The sequence below is a fragment of the Delphinus delphis genome, chromosome 2, assembly GCF_949987515.2.
Source record: "Delphinus delphis chromosome 2, mDelDel1.2, whole genome shotgun sequence".
Lineage (NCBI taxonomy): Eukaryota > Metazoa > Chordata > Mammalia > Artiodactyla > Delphinidae > Delphinus > Delphinus delphis.
In genome coordinates, this window is record NC_082684.1 from 136851796 (window position 1) to 136877923 (window position 26128).

At 50.5% G+C, this 26128-nt stretch overlaps 1 protein-coding gene across 3 annotated transcripts in view; it reads left to right on the forward strand.

Annotated features, from left to right (window-relative positions):
* MEGF11 (multiple EGF like domains 11) overlaps positions 1-26128 on the forward strand; it is a 235069-nt gene that overhangs the window by 44039 nt on the left and 164902 nt on the right. For all 3 annotated transcript variants that reach the window (XM_060005740.1, XM_060005739.1, XM_060005738.1), the window contains exon 4: positions 9096-9188. In XM_060005740.1, the coding sequence (XP_059861723.1) occupies positions 9096-9188 (93 nt within the window). The remainder of the gene's footprint in view (positions 1-9095; positions 9189-26128) is intronic.

Consider the following 26128-nt stretch of genomic DNA (forward strand, 5'->3'; position numbering starts at 1 on the left):
AAATGTTTCTTGCATTTTGTCTATTCTATTTCCAAGATTTTGGATCATCTTTACTATCATTATTCTGAATTCTTTTTCAGGTAGACTGCCTATTTCCTCTTCCTTTGTTAGGTCTGGTGGGTTTTTATCTTGCTCCTTCATCTGCTGTGTGTTTTTCTGTCTTCTCAGTTTGCTTATCTTACTGTGTTTGGGGTCTTCTATTAGCAGGCTGCTGGTTCATTGTTCTCGTTGTTTTTGGTGTCTGTCCCCAGTGGCTAAGGTTGGTTCAGTGGGTTGTGTAGGCTTCCTGGTGGAGGGGACTAGTGCCTGTGTTCTGGTGGATGAGGCTGGATATTGTCTTTCTGGTGGGCAGGTCCACGTCTGGTGGTGTATTTTGGGGTGTCTGTGGACTTATTATGATTTGGGGCAGCCTCTCTGCTAATGGGTGGGGTTGTGTTCCTGTCTTGCTAGTTGTTTGGCATAGGATGTGCAGCACTGTAGCTTGCTGGTCGTTGAGTGAAGCTGGGTGCTGGTGTTGAGGTGGAGGTCTCTGGGAGATTTTCACCGTTTGATATTATGTGCAGCTGGGAGGCCTCTTGTGGATCAGTGTCCTGAAGTTGGCTCTCCCACCTCAGAGGCACAGCACTGACTCCTGGCTGCAGCACCAAGAGCCTTTCGTCCACCCAGCTGCTTGTGTTGGTGGGTCTCCAGCCTGAGAGGCTTGTCTGCTTACCCGCCGGAGTGGGCGGGGCTGGGATTTGAGGCTCAGGCTTCAGTCGGAGCACTGGGAGAGGACTGGGAGAGGACTGGCGTTGGCAGCGTGAATACCGGAAGAGGAATCTTAATAGCATAAAAGACAAAAACAAGCAACCAGCAACAGTTATAACTAACGTCTGGTTCTAGGCATTTTGCATGAATTAGCTCTAAGTCCACAGCCATTTTATAGATGAGGAAACTGAGGACAGAACAGGCGGCTCAAGGACACGCAGCTAATAAATGGCAGAATAGGGACCTGGGCTTTTAGATGATGCTAGAATGCCAAAGAATAAAACTCAGCCAGGGCACCACTGAATTAAGGTCAGTGGCTATGGGCCAGCTTGGCAGGTTGGCTGAGGGTGACAAACCCCTTGTTACCCATCCCAGAGCTCTGTGTGAGCCTCCCCAGGACCCCTCATTGGGAAGAAGGGGGACCCGCAGGCCCCAGACCAGGAGAGCATTTGACCCTTCATGTCCTTCCATCCTATCAGCCCTGCAGGTGAAATGCTTCTTTTTTAAAAAAAATTGACAGTTCATGTCTCAGAGCCAGACGTGACCACAGCAATTAAAAGCCAACTCTAGATGTGCCCACCGGCTGTTCTGTCTCTTCCCAGCCGTGGAAGGGATGCAGGGCTGGTAATGATAAAGGAATGAATGACACATATCTTATGAATGGTTTTAGAACTTCCCTTGGTGACTCCCTGACACAGACACACGTGCTCCCACCCACCCCCATCCCCACATGCTCTGTGATCTTGGCCGTGGCAGAATCACTCATGCTAAGTGTGTCACTTTGGAATTGGCACCTGGGCCCTTTTGGATGTAGGTCATTTTATTTCCAAGCAGAATCAAATGACAGCCTCATCTGAGGCTCCAGCCAAGAATGCTAATGGAGGGCTAATCAGTGTGCCTTGGAGCACTGGGGAAACGGGGTTTGTGGAAAGCTCCAGAAGCCATGTTCTGTAGAATTCTGGGAGGCTACCACCTCCTTTCCCAAGCCTTCTTTTGTCCTACCTGGGTATCAGCCTAGCTGGCCAGGGAGCATGGAAGTTGTCTTTATTTATCTTGACCTTTTCATGTAAGTAATTTTTATAGTTCCATGAACTAGTAAGATCATTTGCAAGCCACCAGGCAAAATATATCACCACGAACACCTCAGGGACTTGTGGTTCATCTTGAGTGGAATGCTGATAGGATTGAGGATTGATTCAGAGCGCTCGCCACGAGCAAGGGACAGCAGACTGGATGCCTTGGTCAGGGACTGGCCAGTGTTGGCTCAGCAGTTCGTTTGCAGAGGAGACCCCAAGTCTGACCTAGACCCTTTGGCTCAATGCCAAGATCCCCATACCGGGTCCTGGGCTGCTTTATACCACTCCAGCCCAGGACTGATGCTCTGGCCTTGCATCTGTACCTCAGAACACATTTGTTCCCATGCCGCGCTCTGTGCCGGCATTTGTGGAATGGAATCTTCTCAAATTTGGCTTGAATCAGTGAGCCAAAAAGTCAAGCCCCAGACTCCCAGAGCTGGAAGGAACGTTGGAACCACGTCATTCAACCCCTTCATTTTGCAGACAGACAAACTGAGACCCAGAGGGAGGGAGGGGACTTGGTAAGTTGGTGACAGATGTGGCGCTGGTACTTACTTATCTCAACCTGTGGTCCAGGTGGTGGTGGAGCACGTGGTTAAGAGCAGGCCTTTTAGCATCACACAGATGTGGGTTCAAACCTTATCTTGACCTCTGGGTCATCTAGGGTCCTGGTGAGAAACAGATGGCATGTTAACTGAGGAGGGTTTAATAAAACAATTATTTATAAAGGCTTGAGAAGGGTTAATTGAAACTGCAAGAGATGGTGCAACATTTAGGGCTAGCAGCTGCAGAGAGCCACTTCATCCCTGAGCTGGAAGAAGCCCCCCAGGACCGTGAGCTGTAGGGGAGAGGACCACCACCACCACCAACCCATGGCCCAGCCTTGCCTCCTGCCCAGCCTCCCAGCTCCTGCTATTTCCCGTGCCCTGAACTCATCCAGAAGCCAGAGGGCAAGGAGGCCCATTAATGCAGTCCATGGAGGTCCACTCTTAGGGCACAGAGAAGGGTGGGGAGTGATCTGAAGGGACAGATGCAGACTCTCCAGCCCATACATTCTCAAGGGGTAAAATGATTCTCAGTCTGTTTATGTATAAAGCACAGATATACATACACAGATATGCAGCATATCTGTGGTATTAGAATTTCATGGGAGGGGATGATTAAGAAAGAATTGTCCTTGATGGCTCCTGGGAAGTGGGGTGTGGGGCGTGATCGTGAAAGCAGAGTAACGTGCATCTAGCATGGTCTCTTGTTCGCAAGGGGAATTTGTACAGGTTGCTTAGCCCTTTCTGTGGTTTAGGTTCCCAACTGTACATGGAGCAGTAATGAAACCTGCCTCAAGGATCCAATGGAACAGTGGATAGTCAGTGCCCAGCAAAGAGGAAGGACTTATATGTGGCCTCTTTCACTCACCACAGCTACTAGTGTCCATCCGTGCAAGACCATCATTGTAACCCAAGGGGTCGTTAAGTTCACTTGACCCCTCAGGAGGAAACAGAGGACCGAAATAAAGGGCCAAGTGGGCATTTGTGGCTGCTGAAGGTCATGCTTTCCAGCCTCTTGCTCCCTCAGGTGGACCCAGAGGAACATTTGAGAAAGGAGGCCGGGCATCATTGGGTGTTTGCTAAGCACATTTTGGACTTTGTTTTACCATCTGGTTATATCAGGGAGTGAGTGAATGATGGAAGTATAGAAGGGCGGAAGGGACCTTAAAAGTCCCACAGTCCAGGGACTTCCCTGGTGGTCCAGTGGTTAAGAATCCTCCTTCCAATGCAGGGGACATGGGTTCGATCCTTGGTTGGGGAACTAAGATCCCACATGCCGCGGGGCAACTAAGCCCGCGCACTCTAGAGCGCACAAGCTGCCGCAGAGATCCCGCGTGCCGCAACTAAGACCTGATGCAGCCAAAAAAAAAAAAAAAGTCCCACAGTCCAATTTTCCACCAAATCAGGAACCCTCTAGACCAGGAGGGCCCCCTCCCCTGATAAGGAATCAGATAGTAAAGAGTTTAGGCTTTGCTGACCATCAGTCTCTGTGGTGAGGACTCAGCTCTGCCCTTGCAGTGCAAAAGCAGCCTTGGACAGTATGTAAATGAGTGGGCACAGCTGTGCGCCAACAAAACTTCATTTATAGAAATAGGCAACAGCGAGATTTGGCCCGAGAGTCGTCGTTTGCCTGCTGACCCCTGCCTTCCAGCATCTGTAGATCCTCTAGGCTCTGCTGGAGTGTTCCCAGGGGTGGGTCGCTCCCTACCTATAGGAAGAGCCCCCTGAACTGCTGAACCGTTCAAGTGGTAGAAAGTCTTGCCTTGAGTTAGGCTGAAATCTGCCCCTGTGTCACGTGTGCTTCTGAATCCCTGTTCTGTCTGGGACAGAGTGGCTCCACTTCTCTCTGGCAGCCTTTCAGCCTGTCAGCTGACTTTGACCTGCCTCCCACCCAATACTTCCTTCTCCAGGCTAACCTTCCCCCCACACCAAGTCCCACCCTTCACGTGACCCTCACAGGTCATGTGTCCACACCCTCTGCATCCTGATCCTTCTCCCCCCACTTGTCAGTGTCCCTTGCAAAGCACAGGTACTCAGAACGGCCACCAATAGCCACCTATGGAGTATCTGTAAGGCATGGCTCACGGGGAGATGCAGGGATGTTTAAGACTCTGGATTTACCCTCAAAGAGCTCACAGTCTACTGGGGAGACCGGATAAACCCATACTAAGTGGGGAAGTGGCAGGGCCAGTGAGGAGGAACCTCGTGTGGGTAGGGAGGTTCTGGTGGGAAAATATTTCACCTTCCATAAATGTTCAGACTGGGGTGGCTGCAGCCCTCCGAGCTTCTTGGTGGAGCTGGTGATAGAGGCTGTGCCTGGCCTTGCTGACCCAGGTGACCCGGGGCTGGTGAGCGCAGGAGAAGCATTTCCAGCTGCTGTGACCTGGTGGAGACAGAGCGTCAAGGGGGTGGCAGCAGTAGAAGGAACCTTCAAGGGTGATGTGCTCTAATGCTCTTATTTTATAGATGAGAGAGTGGGGAAGCCACCTGCCCCGACTCATGTGTCAGGTAGCCCAGAGCCTGAACTCACACTGGGTCTCCTGGCTCTTAACCCAGTGCCTTTTCCAAAGAAATGGAGGACAGAAACCAGGGGTCCCTGTGAGGTCAAGAGTAGAGGTTTACCAGGCCATAGGAAGGGGACGGGACTTGGGGGCCAGGAAGTGGGACTAGAGCACTGGCAGCTGTCCAGGCCTTTCCTGGAAGAGGTGGGCGGATGCCAGCTCCCGGTGATTCTTAGCTGAGCGGGACTTTAGGCCTCATCTGGTCTCATCTGAGTTCCAGGTGAAGTTGCAGGGCCTGGAGAGGAAAGTGAGTTGCTTGATATCATTGAGATGGATGCTGATAGATGCAAAGCCAGATCTCCTCACACCCACGACTGGGCTCGTTCTACACGCCCACCAGCGTCCCTCGAGATGGCCCATCACCCTGGTCCCACAGGCCCAGAAGTAACCTGAGCCAAGGGGCAGGGTTTAGAGGTTTGGCGACTTCCCTGTGACTGAGCTCTGAAGCCAAAGGCAACCACGCCCTCCCCACACGTGCTTTGGTGCTCTCCTCCTCGGGACCCAGAAACACTGAGTACCTACTGTACACCGGGCAGCATAAGGGCTTTAAAAGGCCAAATAGGAGTGAACTCTGTCCCCCAGGGGCTGGAGATCCGCAAAAGAGAGACAAGTGCTGACATAGGTAACTCCCTCAAGGTATGCTGCGATGGCCTAGGACAGGGGTTGAGGTAGCATGTGTGAAAGCCCCAAGGCCTGGCACGTAGTGGGTGCTCAGAACCTGGTAGCGCACAGGAAGCGGTGATAACTGGTAACTGCTGTCAGCTGCCTTAGACATCTGTCCAGACCCCATGGCGTGTGTGCATGTGTGTGTGTGTGTGTGCGAGAGAAAGAGACAGAGAGGGAGAAGTAATAATAGCAGCTCCTGCTTGTGGAGCACTTACTGTGGGCCAAGCACTCAACGTGTATTACTTCATTAAGTCTTTGCAGCAGCCCATGACATAGGTTCTATTATTGTCCCCACTTTACAGGTGAAGAAATGGAGGCACAGAAGGTTAAATCATTTGTTTATTGTCCTATAATTGTAACTGAAAATGGCAGATAGGGAGTTTAAATATAGGTCATCACCTTCTCTACCATGCTGGCCATTCCACCAGGGGTGGAGATGGGGCTGCTCTCCAGCACACCACCCCCCAACTAAGTCCCTACAACCCTCTCCACGTGTCTATGACTTCAGTGGAGGGCAGAAGTGAGAGAGACGGCCTGTGTGTGGAGGAAAAGGAGGCTCAGGCATCGCCAGGACCCTGCCTCGGGTCTGAGGACACCCTACCAATAACAGTAGCAAGACTCACTCAGTACTGACTGTACCCCAGGCTCCGCTCTAAGTACTTTGTCAACTCATTGAATCCTCACACAGCCCGAGGCCCATCCTGTCGCCATCCCCCATTGAACAGATGGGGACTGACACAGAGAGGGAGGTAACTTGCCTGAAGTCTGGAGCTGCTAAGTGGCATCGCTGGATCCAGCCCCGGCTCCCCGAGTGCCGTCTGTGCTCTTAACCGCTGTGCCGTGCTGCTCCTCGCTAAATGTGCCTCTAGCGCCTGGGAGGTTAGAAGCAAGACTGAGGCAGGACGGTGGCTGGGGGAAGCTGACCGGGCGGAGGCCAAGGGAAGAGGGAGGGTGGAGCTTGCTCAGAGCCCCTGAATGCACCTCCCTTGCAGGTAGGGAGAGGGTGCAGGACATAGGCCAGGAGTTAGGTCTCTAGGGGCAGAGGACCAGAGTACCGGGTGGTCTTCGTCTTTTCTCCCTTGATCTTCTCCAAGCCCCTGCCCAGCCCCAGCCTGCAGGGCACCCACGCCTGCAGAGGACGTGTTGACACAGCTCCTCTGATTTGAGTCTTCTGGGCAGGGGAGGACGTCCAGCCAGGGCGAGGCATGAAGGCCCCGTGTCTTGGGCTCCTCTCAACTCCCTCGGCCTTCAGAGGCCTCTGTCTCCAGGATCTTCCTCCTGCAGCTCCCTCCTCTCTGGCCAGAGGCCACAGGCTGTTCACAGGATCCCAAACACGCAGGCCTTAGTTCCTCCATGTATAAAATGAAGCAGTTGGACGTGATTTTCTGTTAGGTGCCTTCCAGACCTGACATGCGGCAGCTTCCCAGTCCACTGCCTGCCCTTGCCGCCCCCAGCAGAACCCCCGGGGATCAAGGTGCTGCTCTCTGCAGTCAGAAAGCAGCTGGAGGTGTCTGGGCTCACGCTGACGGAAGGGTCTGCTGGAAGGCGGACCGGCCCAGCTGTGGAGCATACTGGGACCTCAGCCTAAGGGAAGGGGGAGCAGCTGAGGTCAGGGCTGGGCTGGGGAGCCAGGGGAAGGGTACCTAGTGTCCGGTGTACCCTGGGGACATTGGCCCATTTGAGCTTGTTTAGAAAGTCTAATGGGAGCAGGGGAAGCCAGGCAGCAGGGATGACCAGGAGGGCGTCTTGCTAGCAACTGGGTGAGCAGCTCATTGTGGCTCTAAGTGGAGGTGGTCACTGAGGTCAGGGTCCAGCCTGGTTCCCCAGTAAGAAGTAGGTTAGCTAGTAGGCCCCAGCTGCTCCCCAAAGCTCCAAGCGAGGGGCTGTCAAAGTCTTGAGCACAAACCAGAACTCTGCCCAAAAGCCACTTGTACAAATGAGAATGACTCAAGGGCCAGGGCTCCCCGCAGACATACCACATCCCAGGCTTGCAGAGGATGGGCTGTCTGCAGACCACTAACCAGTGGGGCGTCTGAAAGGGCTCTTCGGGGCCTACCTCTCCAGGAGCCCTAGGCAAAGCTAAGGCCGCAGCTTCAGGGTCAGTGTCTGTGTTTGGGAGGGGCCAAAGGTCCCCACACCCACCATAAAATGAACTCTGTTGTCTACCCTGACAGCGCCCTCTCGCTGGGCATTCGGCCAAGCAGTGGACATGGAAGCAGGGTGGGTGCTCGGAAGTCAGTGGCAGCTCCTCCAAGCTCACCATTGGGGGCCACCTGTCCCCCCAGCGCAGGCCAGTTCCAGGCAGAGAGAAGGTCTCTAGTTGCTTGTCAGAAAAAAAGCGCTTCATCTAGATCCCTTCTGAGCAATTGACAGGGTTGATGGTAGCTGCTGATCTCCCAAGCTTACAAAATTGGCAGGGGTGGCAAAGGGGGTTTCTGTAATCCCTCACTGATGGATTAGACGGTGGGACAGATCTCTCAGGAGCAATGGATGACCTTGAGAAAATGTGGATGTCAAAGGGAGAGAGAAATAATCTCCCTTCCTCAAAGTGCTGCCAGTAAGCCTTCTCAGCACTGGGGTAGTTGATGGAAACTTTGCTGCCATTGCCTCCCAGCTCAGGAGGCTGTAGCATTTGACTGCGTGATAAGAAATTGCCCGGCGCTTTCTAATTACAATTATCGTCGTCGTGGCTGTCTCTCTTAATTACTTTCTTATAATTAGCTGTTGCTTTTTCCTCAGCATTTGTGTACTTTGCAGATTTGCTGACATTTGAGAGCCCCAAAATAGGGACATTTGGGAAGGAGGGCAGAAAGGTGGGGAAAACGTGAGAGGAATGGATTCTTCTCAGGAAACCTGATAAATTTGGGGGCCTTTGCAGAAAGAAATTGGGGAAGCCAAAAGATGGGTCATTTTCTGAGCCGATGGGGAAAGAGAGCAGGAGTGAGGATGTAGGGAGTGGGCTTTGTGGAACGTCTCCAAGTGTTCAACCTTGGAGGAAGTACTCTTGAAAAGCCACCAAGGCTGCCATTTCACGGGCTTGGGTTTCATTTTAGGAAACAAGCCTGGGATGAAGCACACCCTTGTTGAATCCTTTTCAGAGTTAATTAAATAACTCGGGTCAGGGCTTCCCTGGTGGCGCAGTGGTTGAGAATCCGCCTGCCGATGCAGGGGACACGGGTTTGTGCCCCAGTCCAGGAAGGTCCCACATGTCGCGGAGCGGCTGGGCCCGTGAGCCATGGCCGCTGAGCCTGCGCGTCCGGAGCCTGTGCTCCGCAACGGGAGAGGCCGTAACAGTGAGAGGCCCGCGTACCGCAAATGAATGAATGAATGAATGACTAACTCGGGTCAAGAGCAGCTTGATTTTCCCCAAAACCAGTGATGCGTTCTGAGCATCCCTGGGCCCCAGGGAGTCTTTACAAAGTGGATTGTGCTCCTTGACCAGATGGTTGGTTTTCACTCTCTGTTCCTGTTCTTCTTCCCCTTCTTCTGATCCCCTGCAGCCCTGTGTACAGAGGAGTGTGTGCACGGCCGCTGCGTTTCCCCGGACACCTGCCACTGTGAGCCCGGCTGGGGAGGGCCCGACTGCTCCAGCGGTGAGTCTAGGGTCTTTGGGAGTTGAGCGGGGCCATGGCTCTGGCTGGGGAGGGGAGGGGCCGTGCCGTGTGGATGCTGAGTTCTTTGTCCTGGGCTTGGGCAACCTAGTGAGTGTGGGCAGCGGGGAGGAAGCGTACCTACCGGATGGTACTCGGGGTGGAGGGCTCTAGGGGCATGAGGGTCATGGTTTGTGGCAGCCTGGAGGGGCATTGCATGTCGTGTGTATGGGGAATTGTGGGGTCATCTGTACGACTCTGGCTTTTGATGAAACAGCTCCGGATAAGGTCTTTGAGGCTTGAAGTGAAATTGAGATGCCACCTAGGGGCACAGACCCAGGAGGTCACTGTGGTCAAGGCCTGGTCTTCAGCTTTGCCGGTGCAAAGGCTCAGTGGGTGCTCACAGAGGCTCAGGGGACTTATTTATGAGACTGATGGGTACTGGGATGCCTCTGTGTCCCCAAAGGTAGGAGAATGGGATGCTTGTAAGGCTGACCGCTGTGTTCTTACATCTCTCTGGGTAGACTGTTCACATTCCCTGGGGAAGGCTCTCTGGTGAGCACGAGTGAGGCAGATGTTCTTGGGACGGACAGAGTGACTCATAGCAGCACAGGCATCATCTCTCCTGTGGGGCTGGCCGCCGAGTGGGCAGGGTACACCGGCAGCTCCTCGGGGAATTCTCTGCCAGGAGCCCAGCTGAAGGCAAATCCTTCTCCTTTGACTCATTTCCCTTAAAAACTCATAGATGAGCCTCTTTCCAGTGGCACATTTTGCAATCAGTGGTTGGTTAATGTCATGGTCTTATTAGGTTTCCAAGGGGATCTTGATTAATGTTAAAGCCCAATTTTCTTCCCGCTTTGAGCTGGGATTGTATCTTTTTGTGTGTGACTTGAGTAGGTAACATAGCTGAGCTGATCCAGTAGGGGTCTAACCCCCATCATTGACCCGTGTTTGGGAGCCACCTCCCTGTTCCCTGTCCCATAGTGACTGCAATGGTCGTAACAACATGGAGAAGGAATGGTGGGTCCACATTGGCCCAGTGTGGTGATCTTGCCCTTTTCCAGTCTCTGCTGGGGTGGAAACGTCTAGTTATGGTCCTTTTTTTCCAAAGGCCTTGACTGGACCCTCTTTGTCTACCCAGTACATGGGAACACACCAGCCAAAGCAAGCTATTGGATATGGTTTTGTTTGGGCCTGGGTGGTTACCTGGCTTGGGGAGACCAGGATCTGTTTGGGGTGCTCCAGAGACTCTCTCCGATGTGTTGGGACCTCCAGTGACTGTGGTAGCCTCCTCCTTCCACCTGTTTCCCTGCTTTGAGGTAAGTCACGCTGAGCAACAGGGCAGGGACTCCTCCAGACAATGAAAAGTACACCTGAGGAACACGTGAGTGAAAGGAATGTGTTCAAGCAGTCTTTCTGTGAACTCCAGGAGACATGCTGGCCGAGATGTTTGAGAGCTTTTCCCTGCCTTGTCTGTGTTTCGTTTTGTGTAACTTTGCCTACAATGAATCTTTGATGGGGAACTATCTAACTTGGATTCTGTGAACCTTGCTGGGACAGGTCTGCTTGCTGTTGCCAGGATATCATGTCAAGCTCAGTCTGTTGGAGGTTGAAATACAGCCTGAGTCCCAGGAGTCCTGAGTGCATATAAACCACCAACCAGTGCAAGTGTGTTTGGTGCTCACTGTTTCTAGACTGTGATGATTGGGGGGCCTGGAGGGTTTTTCAGACAGAGTCTGAAAGGGTTCCCTTCCGGTCTAGTGAAAGAAGTGGAAGGGAGGCGGCCCTTGATCAATGGGAGTAGAGAGTTTAGAGTAAATCTTGCCCCTGGAGTGTGTTTACCAAGCACGTAGCCTTGTAACTTTACAGTATAAAACCGGGCTGCCCAATTTCCACTCCCAATTCAGTCATCAGACTTGGTGCCGAGCAACCCACAGTGTTTCTTCAATAAATCCACCCTCATGGGTTGAAGAATCACCAGCTCTGCCTCTACTCAAGGGCATGTACTACTAAACCCTCAGAAAGTCCTAAAAGATAAGTTCCAACCCTCTTTCGAGAGATGGCAGCATTGAATGAAGGGGATTCATAGATTCTCATTCTCAAAATCATCTGTCTCTAGCTTAAGGCCAGGGTTGGGTCATGGATCTCTATGGCCCTCCTTGCCATGTCTGAACTTTCTCCCAAGGAGCTCAGTGAACAAGGCCACAGACTGTGTGTGGAAAGAAGGTCATCTTAGAGCAGTTGATAATAGCCATTGAGACCGCACAGAAGAAACCAGAGTCCCCTTCCGTGGGTCAGGCCTTCAGGTATTAGAAGACAATGGTCACTTCCCCCCAACTCAATTTTTATTCTCCAAGCTCCTTTGTTTCTCACATGACATGGTCTGAACTGCCTTCTCCATCTAGTTTCTCTCCACTGGCTATGGCCTTTGTTCCTTTTAAACGATCATTCCTAGATCTGACCACAGATGCAGGCTTGTATGGAAAAATTACAATAGAGCTAAATACTCTCTATTGAATTTTCCTGTGCACTAGCACTTTATTCATCTTCTCGTTTACTCTTCACAACAGCCCTATGATGTGGGAATTAGCCCCATTTTACAGATGAGAAAGTTGAAGCACAGAGGGGTTAAAGAACTTCCCAAAGGCCCACCGCTAGTAAATGATGAAACTGGGACTGTTGATCAAATGAAAACCTAGGTCCTAAGCCTGAACACATAATTATTATGCTCTGCTTCCTTCTGGATGCTCAACCTCTGTTAATACAACCTGAGGTTGAAGTAGCTCTTTGATGAGAAAACCTAGTTGCTCACAGGGGGAGGAAGGATCTGATTGAAAGATGTGGCCCTGGGATATTGTCATGGAGACAGATGAATCAGCCATGGGACACAAATTGTGATTATGTTTACTCCAAGCAATTTGACCCTGTTTGCTATTGTGCCGTTGGACCCCTGTCTGCCTGTGTGTGCTCTGTGGGGCCTGTGTCCACGGAGACGGGTATCCTGATGAGCACAATATGTATCTCTGGAGATTTCTGAATGGGATCTGTCATTTGCATGTCTAGACATGTGACATCCTTGCAGGGAAGCTTTGATTTTTGTTGAGTCAAAAGCATCATTCTTGTTGGTGTTTTCTTCTGACTCTAAAAGCGTACCTGTTCATGTTAAAAAGGAAGTTCAAACTGCACCAGAAGTATAGACAAAAAGTTAAACCCACACACCCAGCGATAACCAATTCTGGCATTTGAGTGCTTGCCTTTCCTTATTTCTCTGCACGTTTGTTCTTAGAGTTAGATCTGGACACAACTTTTATTATTTAGATCAAATGTATGTGCTAGTCTGTAACTTGTTTTTTTAATTCAACTGTATGTCATACACTCGTTTCCTTCTATGGGTTGCTAAAAGTGTTTAACCAGTCTCTTGCTGATGGACTTTTAGGCTGTTTCTGATTTTTCACTATATTAGGCCCACCGTCCTTGATCAAAGATCCTTGTGGCCTGTTGGTTTCAAACTTTAGATGTTTTCAGAGTTCAGGAAGGTATATGGTGACGATATCATATATGACATATGCCTCCAGTGGGGTTTGGTCAGCACCTTGGGATGAAACAGTAATATTTCTGAAGTGACATATAACTGATCACATCTAGTGATATATAGAAGATATTTAACCACACATCAGTTCCACAAAGATTTTGCCTCTAAATGAATTTTGGAAAATTAAAAAATAATTCCTTTGGACTCTTTAGAGATTTTGGGCTTGTTGACATGTGAATAAAGGGATTGTGGTCCTGTGTACAAATGCTGCAGTGATTCTTCTCGTGCATGGATCTTTGCCCACGTGTCCCGGTTTCTTCTTAGGATAAGTTCCTGGAAGTGGCGGGGAGGATTATAAAGGTCCGTCATCCTACTGCCTGCCCCTGCCCTGCCCTTCGTGGCTGCCAAGGGATTTATGACTTTGATAGACACGAAGTGGATAAAGCCAGTAGTAGGATGCGGTGGGGAACTTTTCATTCTTTTATAGACTTATAACCCCATAGCCTAATTTCTTGAAGGCCTGGACGAATTTCTTTCTGCTCCATAAAGGAAGTGAGGTGATGCTGATTTGCCTGGTGGGTAGACACGTCAGCTATCGTGGATAATGCCAAGATATTAGATGGACCAATATGGGGAAATGGAGTGGCTGCATGCTTGGTCATAAACCTCCATCTTATATAATAATGAAGAGTAAAAGGATGAACTGTCAGTTTATACGGAATAAAGACGACAGAGTGACTCTTATTAAACTGCACTAATCTCACAAGTGGAGATGAAAAGAAAAAAAAGTTTTGCTACACTGAATATCTAGCTTTTTAAAGTAATTAGGAATAGTAAAGCACTGACAATGATTGAGATAGAAACATTATTCATAAGTTTTATTTCCACACTGGGCAGTGGTCCAGTGTATTTCATTTATGAGGTTTCAGCTCTAAGGAGAAGGACGTGAGCCAATTCCTAAATTAAATATGCCCTGTTAACTTTTCTAAATGATACCCAAGAATCAACTTGGAAATTTCAGCCTTTCATTGTATTATTTAATTACGTATTCTTGGGTCCCGCTTCTCTGGTCCTCTGCCTCCCTCCCATGGTGATTTGCAGTTTGGGTTCTGGCCTGTAGAATGGCATTTTGGTTTTGGTCTCAGGCCTCCCCCGAGGGCTGGGGTAGACATGCAGAGAATCCCTCCCATTTCTCCATAGTCTCGCACATTCTTAGATTCCACTGAACTGGTTTTATCCATGCGAACAGAGTGCGGGAGAGTAAAAGTGCGCTCCACAGCCTCTTACTATTTGTTGAAACTGTCCCCCCTACCCACACCCCAGCCCTCCAGGCCTTATGCTCAGCACGAGACAGGGCTGCAGAGCAGGCCTGAGTAATGAATGCAGCAGGAACCAAGTTGGGCCACCACCAAGAGTAGCTTCTGCCCAGTCAAATGTGTTCTTATGTTGAATGATGTGTGAGACCCCTGGCTGACTTGGCTTTCAGCTATCCTTGCAGATTAAAATAAAACATGTACCAGCTCAGAAATATGCTTATACTCCTAAACTAGCCAGGGACCGTCTAGGTCAGTCCTTTTCAAACCACGATATATGTTTGCTAGAGATTTGTGGGGGGTGTGTGTGTGTGTGTGTGTGTGAGAAAATATACGTAACAGAAAATTTAAAGTGTAGAGTTCTGTGGCAGTAAGGACATTCACATTGCTGTGCGGCGACCATCATTGTCATCCATGTCCAGTGCTTTTTCATCTTCCCCAACCGAAACTCTATACCCATTAAACGCTAACTCCCCATTCCCCACTCCCGCAACCACCATTGTAGTTTCTGTCTCTAAAAATTTGACTACTCTAGGTACCACATATAAGAGGGATCATACAACATCCGTCCTTTTGAGACTGGCTTATTTCACTTATAATGTCTTCAAGTTTCATCCATATTGTGGCATGTGTCAGAACTTCCTTGCTTTCTGAAGCTGAATAATATTCTGTTTTATGTACATATTATACTATATTTTGTTTACCCATTCACCCATCAACGGACACTTGGGTTGCTTCTACCTTGACTACTGTGAATAATGCTGCTGTGAACATGGGTGTACAAATATCTCTTCAAACTCCCACTTTCACTTCTTTTGCATGTATATCCAGAAGTGGATTTCTGGAGCATGGGGTAATTCTGTTTAACTTTTTGAGGAATCACCATACCGTTTTCCACAGAGTCCACATCATTTTACATTCCCATCAGCAAGGCACAGCGTTCTAACTTCTCTTCATCCTTGTCAACGCTTGTTAATTTCTATTTTTAGTTTTTATAATTGTCATCCTAATGGGTGTGAAGTGGCATCTCATTGTGGTTTTGGTTTGCGTTTCCCTGATCATTAGTGATGTTGAGTCTCCTTTCATGTGCTTTAGTGGCCATTTGTGTATCTCCTTTGGAGAAATGTCCATTCGAGTCATCTGTCCATTTTTTTCCAACTGGGCTGACTTGTTGCTGTTGCTGAATTGTAGGTGTTCTTTATATTTTCTGGATGTTAATCCCTTATCAGATATGTGATTTGAAAACATTTTCTCCCATACAGTGGGTTGCCTTTTCACTCTAAGTGTCCTTTTTTTTTTTTTTTTGGCGGTACGCGGGCCTCTCACTGTTGTGGCCCCTCCCGTTGCGGAGCACAGGCTCTGGATGCGCAGGCTCAGCGGCCATGGCTCACGGGTCCAGTCACTCCACGGCATGTGGGATCTTCCCAGACCAGGGCTCGAACCCATGTCCCCTGAATCGGCAGGTGGACTCTCAACCACTGCGCCACCAGGGAAGCCCCTGTTAAGTGTCCTTTGTTGCACAAAACTTTTAAATTTTGATGAAGTCCCGTTTATCTGTTTTTTGTTGCCTGTGCCTTTGGTGTCATATCCAAGAAATTATTGCCAAATCCAGTGTCATGAAGCTTTCCCCCTATGTTTTTGTCTATAGTTTTAGCTCATGGAATTGGTTTTTGATCCATTTTGAGTTAATTTTTGCATATGGTATAAGGTAGGAGTCCAACTTCAGTTTTCTGCATGTGGATATCAAGTTTTCCCAGCACCATTTGTTGGAAAGACTTTTGCTAATGATTCCTGAAGCTATAGAGTTAAAATTTTGCACCATGTAATGGCACATTAGTTACCTGAGAAGTGATTTAAACTTTGCTCCTTAGATTAAAACAAATACAGAGGGCTTCCCTGGTGGTGCAGTGATTAAGAATCTGCCTGCCAATGCAGGGGACACGGGTTCGAGCCCTGGTCCGGGAAGATCCCACATGCCGCGGAGCAACTAAGCCCATGCGCCACAACTACTGAGCCTGCACTCTAGAACCCGCGAGCCACAACTACTGAGCCCATGTGCTACGACTACTGGAGCCTGTGCACCTAGAGCCTGTGCTCCACAGCAAGAAGAGCCACCACAATGAGAAGCCCACACACCGCAACGAAGTGTAGACCCCACTCGCCGCAACTAGAGAAAGCCCGCACGCCGCAACGAAGACCCAACACAGCCAAAAATAAATAAATTTATAGAAACAAACAAATACAGGCTTGTTATAGAATTGAGTGCAGAATTGGCATTTATTTAAAAAAAAACAAAAAATGTGATCACATGAGCCTTTGGTGGACCTTTTGGGGCTATGCTGCTAGGCATCCCTGGAGACAAGGTTATTTTAGGTGTGAATATTGAGAAGCAGCGGGAAAGGCAGAAAGACCGTAACCTGATTTAGATCTCTCAGGGCTGATGACTGTTTACAAGACGGTTTATAGAGGGATCAGCGTTTCAAGCCCTTTTCCTACCGCATTCTTGGGGACTCTTCCTTCCAGAGCGCTGGGCTGTCTGCAATACCCCCAGAGTCAACCTCTATGCTCCTAGGCTCTGGAATGGCATAAGAGCTCTGATCCAGCCCACAATACCTCGTCCTGGGGGCTCTCAGGGTCTCTGCGTCTTTCCACAATGCTCAGTGCTGTCCTACCAGGCTGGGAGTCATATGACCCCCATATTGCTGGGGCTTGGGCATCCTGTTTTCCTGCGGCTCTCTTCACATATATGAAAGCATATGTCCACATAGTCCTGGAATGGAGTGCTAGGAAGTATAGTCTGGATCCCAGGACCTAATTTCTGGTCATGGAGCGCTCATGATTTAACTTGAAACCCTTGAAGCAGGAGCTGGGAGGAACCTCAGAAATTGTCTGATCTACTTCTTCCATTTTATAGATGGGCAAACTGAGGCCTAGAGAAGGGAAACTACTTGCCTGAGGTTACCCAGGGAGGTAGTGGCAGAGCTGTAACTTCATCCTGGGTGTCCTGATTCCCATGCCTTTTGTCTCTTGCCAGCTGCTCTGGGAGTTAAAGGCTGGAGTTGTCTTAGAGGCAGATGGGTCTCATTACACCAAAGCAAATGGGTCAAGTTATTCGACAGCCTCGGTGCAGGTGACCTAAAGATTCGGACCCTCCTGAATCCTCTGCCCAGGTTCAAAGGCCAGACTCATGACTCCAGGTCAGGCCAGGGCACTGAGGTCAGTGATTTCCAGAGGGGTCGACCCTGCCGTCTGCCTGGCTTAAAAGTACATTAGGGGGAGGGTCCCGTTCTCAGGGATCCCTGGGCACACTTCTCACCGACAAACATGGAGACGTGACAGTCTGGAGGCAAAGGACGTAGGGGCAAAGCAGAGGTATAGGGTGTGGGCCAGGGCTCCTGCCTCTGTCCTGGAGCAGATGAAGGGGTCCAAAAGGAGATGGGCAAGGCCGGGTGGGGAGTCAGTGGACTTGGCCACACTGGTCTGCTGGGAAGGGCCATTGCCAAGACTTTGGGGCTCCTTCCCAGCAAGAGAGCACGGAGACCGAGCCTGAGTAAGGAGAGCTTACGAGAGAGGGTCAGAGAGGAACGAGAGGGGGCCACACGGTCTGAGGAGGAAGGTGAATACAGATTCCTGCTCCTGCCGTGTACAGATGCTTCACACAGATGATCCATTTACTCTGCCAGCAGCCTGCCGCGTGTGTTACCTCCATTTCTCAAATGAAGAAATCGAAGCTCAGGGAAGTAGAGTAACTCCTGCTATTCACTCAGCTAACAAGCATCAGCTCTGGGATCAGAACCCAGCACTTGTGTTCTTCCCGCAGCTCCATGCTGCCTCTGAAGGGATGAAGCCAGCTTCGGGTCCCACCTCTGCCTGGGTGACCCTAGCTAAGTCCTTCCCTCTCTCTGAGCCTCAGGTTTCTCATCTCTAAAATGGGAAGGTCAGCATGGATATTCCAGGTCTAAAATCCCACGATGCCATGTTTCCGGAAAGCTAAAATCCAGCATCATCTCACTTAATCAAGGGCCCTCGTGACCTTCCTGACGGTGACCTCTGGGGGAGGGAGTCTGCTCTCCCCACCACCCCACTCCCTCCCACGCACAGCCCTCCTGTGATTCTCTCTTCTTTCCAGGACCTGAAAAAGGGGTGGGGCGGGACAGCCATGGGTGGGGACAGTGACTCACACCCTTGCCTCCCCAAGCTGGGGACGCCTGGGGAGCCTTGGCTGCCTCATCTGGGAGGAGGCGCAGAGGGGCATCCTGCCAACCCGGAGGCCGCAGCTCACTCGTGGTTGGCTCACTACGCCAAGGCGGCTGTCAGGGTTAAAGCAACTTCAGATGAATCGCCACAAAGCAATCGCACTTGCTGTTCCTCGCGTGCTGCTCTGCCCAGCCCGCGGCCCTCGCAGAACCACCTGGGCTGCCTCCTGCCGGCATCTGGTGTGCCTCCGCGGGATGGGGGGCTCTGTGTCAGCGCGCACGCTGGGGCACAGTCACCGTGACGGGGACGCGAGGGGGCTGTGGACACGGCAGCAAATGCTTTTTCCAGGTCTGTGCGGAAGAGGAGCTGCTCTTCACCCCAGAATTCTAATTTTGAACAAAAAAGTATTCAGTAGCCAGGGCTAGCAGTTCCACTGGCTCTGCGTTCTCTGTCCCTTGAGTTCCATTTAAGGTGCATTTATTGAGCACTGTGCAGAGGCCCACGCTGCTGGGGGTCCAGGGCTGAAGGGGGGTATTAGGAATGAGGAGGGCATGGCCCCCATCCTTGGGGACCTTCGAACAGGAGCCAGAGCCACCAGTACAGATAAGAGGGAGGAGAAGGTGTCGGTAGAGAGAAGGCTCTGGCTTTGATGGGAGGGGGACCTGGCTGGCTCAGGAAAGCCATCATGGGAAGAAGGAAGGAACCAAATGTGTGTTCTACCCATTTTAGAGGAAGAAACTGAGGCACAGAGAGGTTAAGTGATGGCCCACGGTGCCACAGCTAGTGAGCATCAGAGCTGGGTCCGTCAGACTCTTTCCACAGGCCGTGCTGGGGTAGGGGGGAAGGTGGGAAGTGTGAGCGCCAACTCAGTTGTGAGCAGCCTGTGATAGAGGCTGAAAGAGACCTTGAAGAGGGTTAAGAGACGTAAACCCAGCCCCATCCCGTGTCCTGGGGGCTGGGGGCTGCAGGGGAAGGGCAGCAACAAGGTAGATCTGCCGGCCTCTCTATCTCTCTGTCCTCGACTGTCACCTCCCCCGACCCCCTGCCTCCCTCTTGTTGAGATGTCCCAGCCTTGGCTATGCTCTGGAAGCCGGTGAAGAGTTTTGTTTCCCCCCTTCCAGAGTTTGTTTCTTCCAAAAGTGCCTCCCAGGAGAAATGGGAAATGAGAGGGAGCAGATGCCGGGGGTGCCCTGCCCTCACGGGGGCCCGGACCAATGTGAGGATGAGGCTGGGCAGGGGGCAGCGGTGGAGACCCCAGACCACCTTCCTTCCACCCTTGGACCGGGGCGTTCTCTCGTGACGCCCACCAGGAAAGGAGGGGAGACCTGCTGAGAGCCCCCTTCCCAAGTCCAAGGGAGGCAGGTCATGGGGCAGAAGGGGGCATGGGGCCACTGCTTCTCCCACTGCTTGAGAGAGGGCAGCCTCTCAGGATGTCACCCTTTCTCCATCTGCCTGTCGGACCAGGGGAGATAATGGGACCAGTCCCATCTGAGCAGGGTCAGGGGTCAGGCAAAGCCCTGGCACACGTGGCCTTTATTGTACCTGAAAAAGCCAGAGACTGGATAGCCTAGAGTCGGTGTGTGAGCTGCGTGTTCAGGGGGCGCTGTCGTAGCAGGGGAGGAGGGAGGTACATTCTGCCCAACCCAGCTCTGGCCATCTGGCTCCCTGAGAACAAAATGAATAAATAAATGACATGCAGTGAGTCTCAAGGACTGGGAGAGGGAGGAGGATGGGAGAACCTGCCTAGAATGTGACAAAAGCAGAACAGAGGGCAGCAGCCAAGCTGGCACCATCGTGCGGTCCTGGCAGGCAGCGCTGCCGCCCCTCCGGACCCCACTTGGGCATGAAAAGGACGCTGTGCAACACTCCCCGTGATACACACGCACGTGCACGCGTACACGCACGGCCTGCGCTTCCAGGCTGGGCATGTGGGCTGGGTCTCCATGGGAAACACAGTTCCTGGGGGGAAGGGAAGCACAGACTGCTCCCAGCCTCGCCCACCAGCCTGGAGGACCGGCCTGGAACTCTGACAGGGAGGGGGGTGCATCTTCTTTGGAGCCAGAGGGCCGGCTGATGGCAGGTCCCGCTCTCTGAGACCCCTGCCCCCAAGGACTTCAAGTTCCTCCCAGTCAGCCCAGAACTGCTGTGTGCCGGGCACCACGCTGGGGATGGACACGATGACCTCATTTCATCCTCCACCCCGTGAAGTGGGTTATGACCCCTGTTTTGTGATGGAGGAGGCCGAGGTCCAGAGAGGGTTAGCCATTCTCTGAGGTCACCCAGCTGCCCCTGAGTGTGTGCTCTCTTCGCTCGGGCATATTTCTACCGGAATTCAGAGCTGTGGAGGAGATGGCTTTTGAGGCTGAACGGGAGAGAGGTCTGGGCTGTGCTCCTGCTTAGATTCTCTCCTAACTTCTATCCGGCACTTACTACACACACCGTCCTATGCATTATTATTTATTATTACTATTTCCATCTTTCAGATGAGGAAACTGAGGCTCAGGGAGGTTAAGTACCTGGCCCAGAGGCACACAGCGAGTCAGTGGCAGAGCCAGGATTCAAACCCAGGCAGTCAGTCTCTGGAGACCACACTCACGACTCTGGTTAGCACTTCTTTCCAGGACTCTCTGCCTACCCTCTCCAGTCCCTCCCACACTTCGGAGGTGGGGAGGCAGCTAAAATGCAGACCCAGGCCATGTCACTTCCTTGCTCCCCTCTGCCTGCCAGGAAGTGCCCAACTCCTTGGCCAGGCCTCAGGGCCCCTCTGGGTCTGATGCCTGACAAGCTTTCAGCCTTATCTCCCCCACCTCCCTTCCCCCTTCCCCTCTCTCAGCTTTCCTTTATCCACTGACCCACCGCCCTTCTGCCTTCAAAGCCCAGTTCAGATGCCGCCTCTGCTATAGCACTTCCTGATTCCCACAGGAAGTATATGTACTTGACTGCATACGTATGGCCAGTGTGGTCTGCGCCACCCTAGACGTTTATTGTTTATTGCGTGTTTGCTATCCTCCCAGCCCCCAGCCCCTGAGACCTCTCTGTGGCAGGGTCCAGGTCTTCCTTGTCACCGTGACGCCGGGGCCCTGCACACCGCAGTTACTGGTGGGTACTCAGCACCGTGCTGAGTGGGATCCAGTGGATTTGCTCTCCCATTTTGTCATGTTTTCGTTCTTTTAGATGATGCTCTAGTGGAGGTACTTGGACCAAGGAAGAGTGGGGCTCTGGGTTGGATGTTTGGGAGAATTCAAAGCCATGTCCCTTGATCTTCCAAATCTTCTCACCTATCCGTGTTGCCCAGGTACATGCCCCCAAGGATTGCAATGGGAGACCAGGAGTTGGATTGGTCCTTCAGAGGAAGCAGAGCTCACAGCTAGCTGGAAAAGTGGGGAAAATGCCAAGAAGGCCGTGGAACCAGAGCTCAAAGAAGGATGAGATTTGAAGTTTCAATAGTCCAGTATGGAAAGAGAGGGCATTCCAGGCACAGACCCCCAGAAGCAAGGGTACTGGACAGTGAGCAGGTCCGTGTGGCTAAAGCAGAGGGTGCCTAGTGCGGAGAGTGGGAGCCAGGCTGCACCTGGAGGCCAGGCCAGGTGGTGTGGTGCCCTTCCCAGCAGCCCGATGAGCTTGGATATGAGTCCATGGGCCATGGGGAGCCCCTGAAGGCTCATTTTGCATCAACTGAGTCTTCACTGTGGAGTGATGGAGCAACTTTGAAACTCTTTCTTAACTAACCTGTGACCAGGTCTGGTAAGGGAACAGAGGGCATGCTGGAGGCTCTGACCTGCCCCTCCAGTCCTGGCTAGTCTCTCCAGGCCAGCTGGGCCATGCTCTCCTTCCCCTGTCCCTGCCTTGAGGCAACTGAAGCAGGCTATCTAGGCATTGCATGGAAGCAGATTGGATGGGGGGACGGGGCAGGGGAGAGAACGCCGTGACTAAGAGTTGGTAAATGGATCTGGGCAGGGGCTGACCCACAGAGGCCAGGTTGGATATATTGATACCCTCTGCCTTCCTGGCCAGAGCAGGGGAGGCAGATGTGATAGCCAGTGGGATGTCCAGCAGAAGCACCTAGAACAGCCTTACTGGCTCCCAGGACCTCTGACTCCCAGCCTGCTTCTCAGGGGCAGCCTTGCCCTCCCATCCTCCAGGCCTCAGTGGGGCCCCAAGGCAGGCGGCAACTTCCCAAAAGTGCTGCAGCAGCAAAGGCTGTGGCAGAACTGGGGAATCTGTCACCCTCTAATAAGAAAAGTCCGTTCTGGCAGCCTGGGTAATAGGCCTCAAACTGAATAATTAATAAAGTTATAAAAATATGTCTACTATATGGCCAGAATAATTCAGCCCAATTAGAAGCAATTGTTTCTTGCAGTTAATGCCACTCGTTTTTCCTTGTGAACAGCTCTTAGCACCAAGATAGGATTTGTAGGTTCGGCTGCCTACTTGAAGGGTTTTATTAAGACCGAACTCTCCCCTAGGGCTTCTTTCAGTTGAGGAGTATCCATCTTTCCATCCATCTATTCATGCCTCTCTCCAACCATGCATCAATTTGTCCATCTGTCTATCCATCATTCCATCTGTCCATCTATTCATCCCTTCATCCATTCCTCCATCCATCTGCCCATCTACACATGCATCCATTTATTCATTCATCCACCTATGCATCTACCCATTCATTCAGCAGATAATTCTTGAGCCCCTTCCATGTGCTAGACACAGTTCTAGGTCCTGGGTGTGTGGAGATGAGTAAGACCTTGCCTCTGCCCCAAGGAGCTCCCAGCCCAGGCAAGTGAACCTTTGAGTGATGCAAGCTGTCATTCCTGTTTCTCTTCAGAGGTCCTTCTGAATATTATTTTTGTCCTTCATCTCTTCTCATGTATCTCAGTGAGATAGATAGATAGATAGATAGATAGATAGATAGATAGATATTTGGAGTTACAACCGGCTTGAGTTAGGTAATAAGTTCTTTCCCAAGATGGTCCAGATTATTCCCCTACGTTTGAGAGTTTAAGGATCTTCTGGCTTCAAAATACCCATGCTCTGGGTCCCAACCTTTTATCGGGTGGAGGTCAGGGGATGTGGGATCCAGCTCTGCCCTGGCCCCTGCATTCACTGGCCTGGGTAAGACATTTACTTTTTATGGTTCCGTCTGTAAAATATGAAGAATCACTGTGCCATTGTGAGCTCACAGGGGTGACAGGAGTCAAGATGCTTGGGGTCACCTGATGGAGACCCAAGTTTGCTTCCTGGAACACTGGGCATAAATTGAATTCTGAGTTAAATCATCTCATACTTTATAGGCATCCACGGGAAATGCTTCCATAAAGCCAACGCTCTTTTTGCGGTGAAGATGCCCTCTTTCTGATTTCTCTGCCTGGACAGTGAGACTTTTCTTATAGTATTAGCAAAACCATGACTCAATTCACTAAGTCTCCATAGAGCCTTTGTTGTAAGCCCAGCACTGTGCTAGATGAATCTGATAGAATTATCTAGTCAGTTATATTACGGTCATCAATCATTTATTAGGGGCCTGCTTTATTCAGGGCTCTGGAGATGCAGAAAGACCCAAGCTTTCACCCTGCCCTGGAGTCGCCCTCTCTCATATGGGTTCCCTTTTGCCTCTTTGTGAATCAGGATATCAGCGCTGGCAAAACAAAGTGAAAAGGCAAGGTATAGCCTGGGAGAAGACATTCACAGTACATGTAATCCATAAAGGATTAGTATCCAGAATTTTTTTTTTAATCCTACAAATCAGTAAGAACAACCATTCAAACACTGGCAATAACATAAACGTGCACTTCACAGGAGAAGGCTATTTTGATGGGCAATAAATATATGAAAAGATGTTCACCTCACTGGTAATCAAGGAAATGCAAATTAAAAGATGCTGCCTTGTCACACCCAACACGTTGGGGAAAATCAATTTTTGATAATACCAAGTGTTAGTAGGGATACACGCAAACGTGGACACCTATGTCGCTGGTGACTGTGTGAACTGGCAGTACCATTTCAGGGAACAATGTGGTAATTTTAAATAAAGCTAAAGCCCACCCCATCCTACCACGTTTCTCAAGCATTGTTTTCCACCACAACCTATTGTGTCCCAGCACATACACACGCACACACTGATATTTTTAAATCCCTTCTATTTCACTTGTTAAAATGGTAGTTGTGACCCTTTGTATTGACTTCATGACTTTCTTCTGGGTTACAACCTACGATTTGAAAAACTCTACTCCAGAGAACCTCTCCAACATGTGCATCCGTACATCATTGTTCGTAATGATGAAAAACTGCAAGTAACCTAGAGGTCCCTCGAGGGAAATGAATAAACTCTAATATATTTAGACAATGGGATCTCCATAGCAGTTAAAAGGAACAAACTAGTGCTATACATGTCCAGTCAGATGACTCTCAAATATATAATAGTGAGTGAAAAAGGCACGTTGCGGAGGGCTACATACATACCATATGATATAATTTATATAAAGTTTTAAAACATGCAAAATAATGAATATGATATTGATGGGTACTTTCAGATGTAGTAAAAGCATTAAAACAGACATGTCCGTGATAAATACCAAAGTCAGGCTACGCCCAGGGAGGGAGGCGAAAGGGATATAGGGAGTGATGCGTGAGGCGTCTCAGCTGTGTAGTGTTTTATTCTGAAATAAAAATATCTGCAGCCAAAATGGGTGAAATTAAGATTTGGCTGATGAATATACTGTTTTAATTTTCTCTGCATTTTAAAATATGCTTGAAATATTCCACATGCAAAACAAAAGGCTTCTCCACCTGTCCAGCACCCAAGTTCATATGAAGAAAAAAATGTGTTAGTTCATGTTAAACTTACTTGCTCATTTCATTCCATTTGGTTCACTAAATGTTTATGGAACACCTCCTTGTAGGTCTGACATTGCCAGGTGTGAGGTGTGGAATAGGCAGGAAGGCGGGGTGGATATTACAAGCAAAAATGTGGGGGTCGGCAAGGGCATAGGCTGCCCTCCCATCTCGGCCATAAAGACGAGGTTAACACACATGCCACAAAATGGGGCCCAAAGGTTAAAGCCTGTGTCTTCCTGGGGAATCAGGGAGGTCTCCCTGGAGGAGGTGAAGACTGAGATAGACCTTGAAGGATAGACAGGGATTGAGTGGCGACACATTCAGGAAAGGAAAGGAACCTGGAGTTCCAGAAAGCTGTGGGTCTGCATGAGAAAGAAGAGGTGACAGGGCAGCTCAGGCCTCTGAACAGGTGTGCTGCAGCTCAAATGGCAAAATGCATCCCTGATGGCAGCGCCCAGCAGGAAGTAGACACATGGAGTGGAGAGGTGGGTCTAATTCATCACGGGGGCTGAGGAGGGCCAGGGTCCTGGAGGCTGCAGGAAACTGGAGACAGCTTGCCTGCTACAGAAAGGCGCTGCTGCTCAGGCCCAGCCCACTGCATTGCCCATCCTCCGACGAGGGCCCTAGCAGAGAAGAGGGGGATAAAGTTCTGCTGAGATCCTAGACTTCAAATTTATTTGACCAGCTCTCAATAAATTTCTCACGCCAGAGGCCTCACTATCCATCTCTGGTGGACTGCACAGGAAGTGTCTGTCTTTGATGGCTTGGAGACGTGTCCACATGTCTTGCCAGGAGGCAAGTCCCTAAATCTTCCTCAGACTTGCTCCCCTCCTAGTAACTCTGAATAGTTTAAGATAACTCCCTCCAACCTTGAGGCTGGTGCCAACTTTGTGTCATCCATCAGCCCTGGCCGATTTCTTATTAAAGTTTTGCTGTTCCCTTGGAAAAGTCGCCACCTTAAATCCAAGGGCTGATAGGACAGGGGAGAGACAGAGGAGCTGGAGTTGGTGGGGCGACGGCAGGTCAGGAAGATTAGGTCCTAATCCTACTGCTGGGGCAAGAGGGAGACC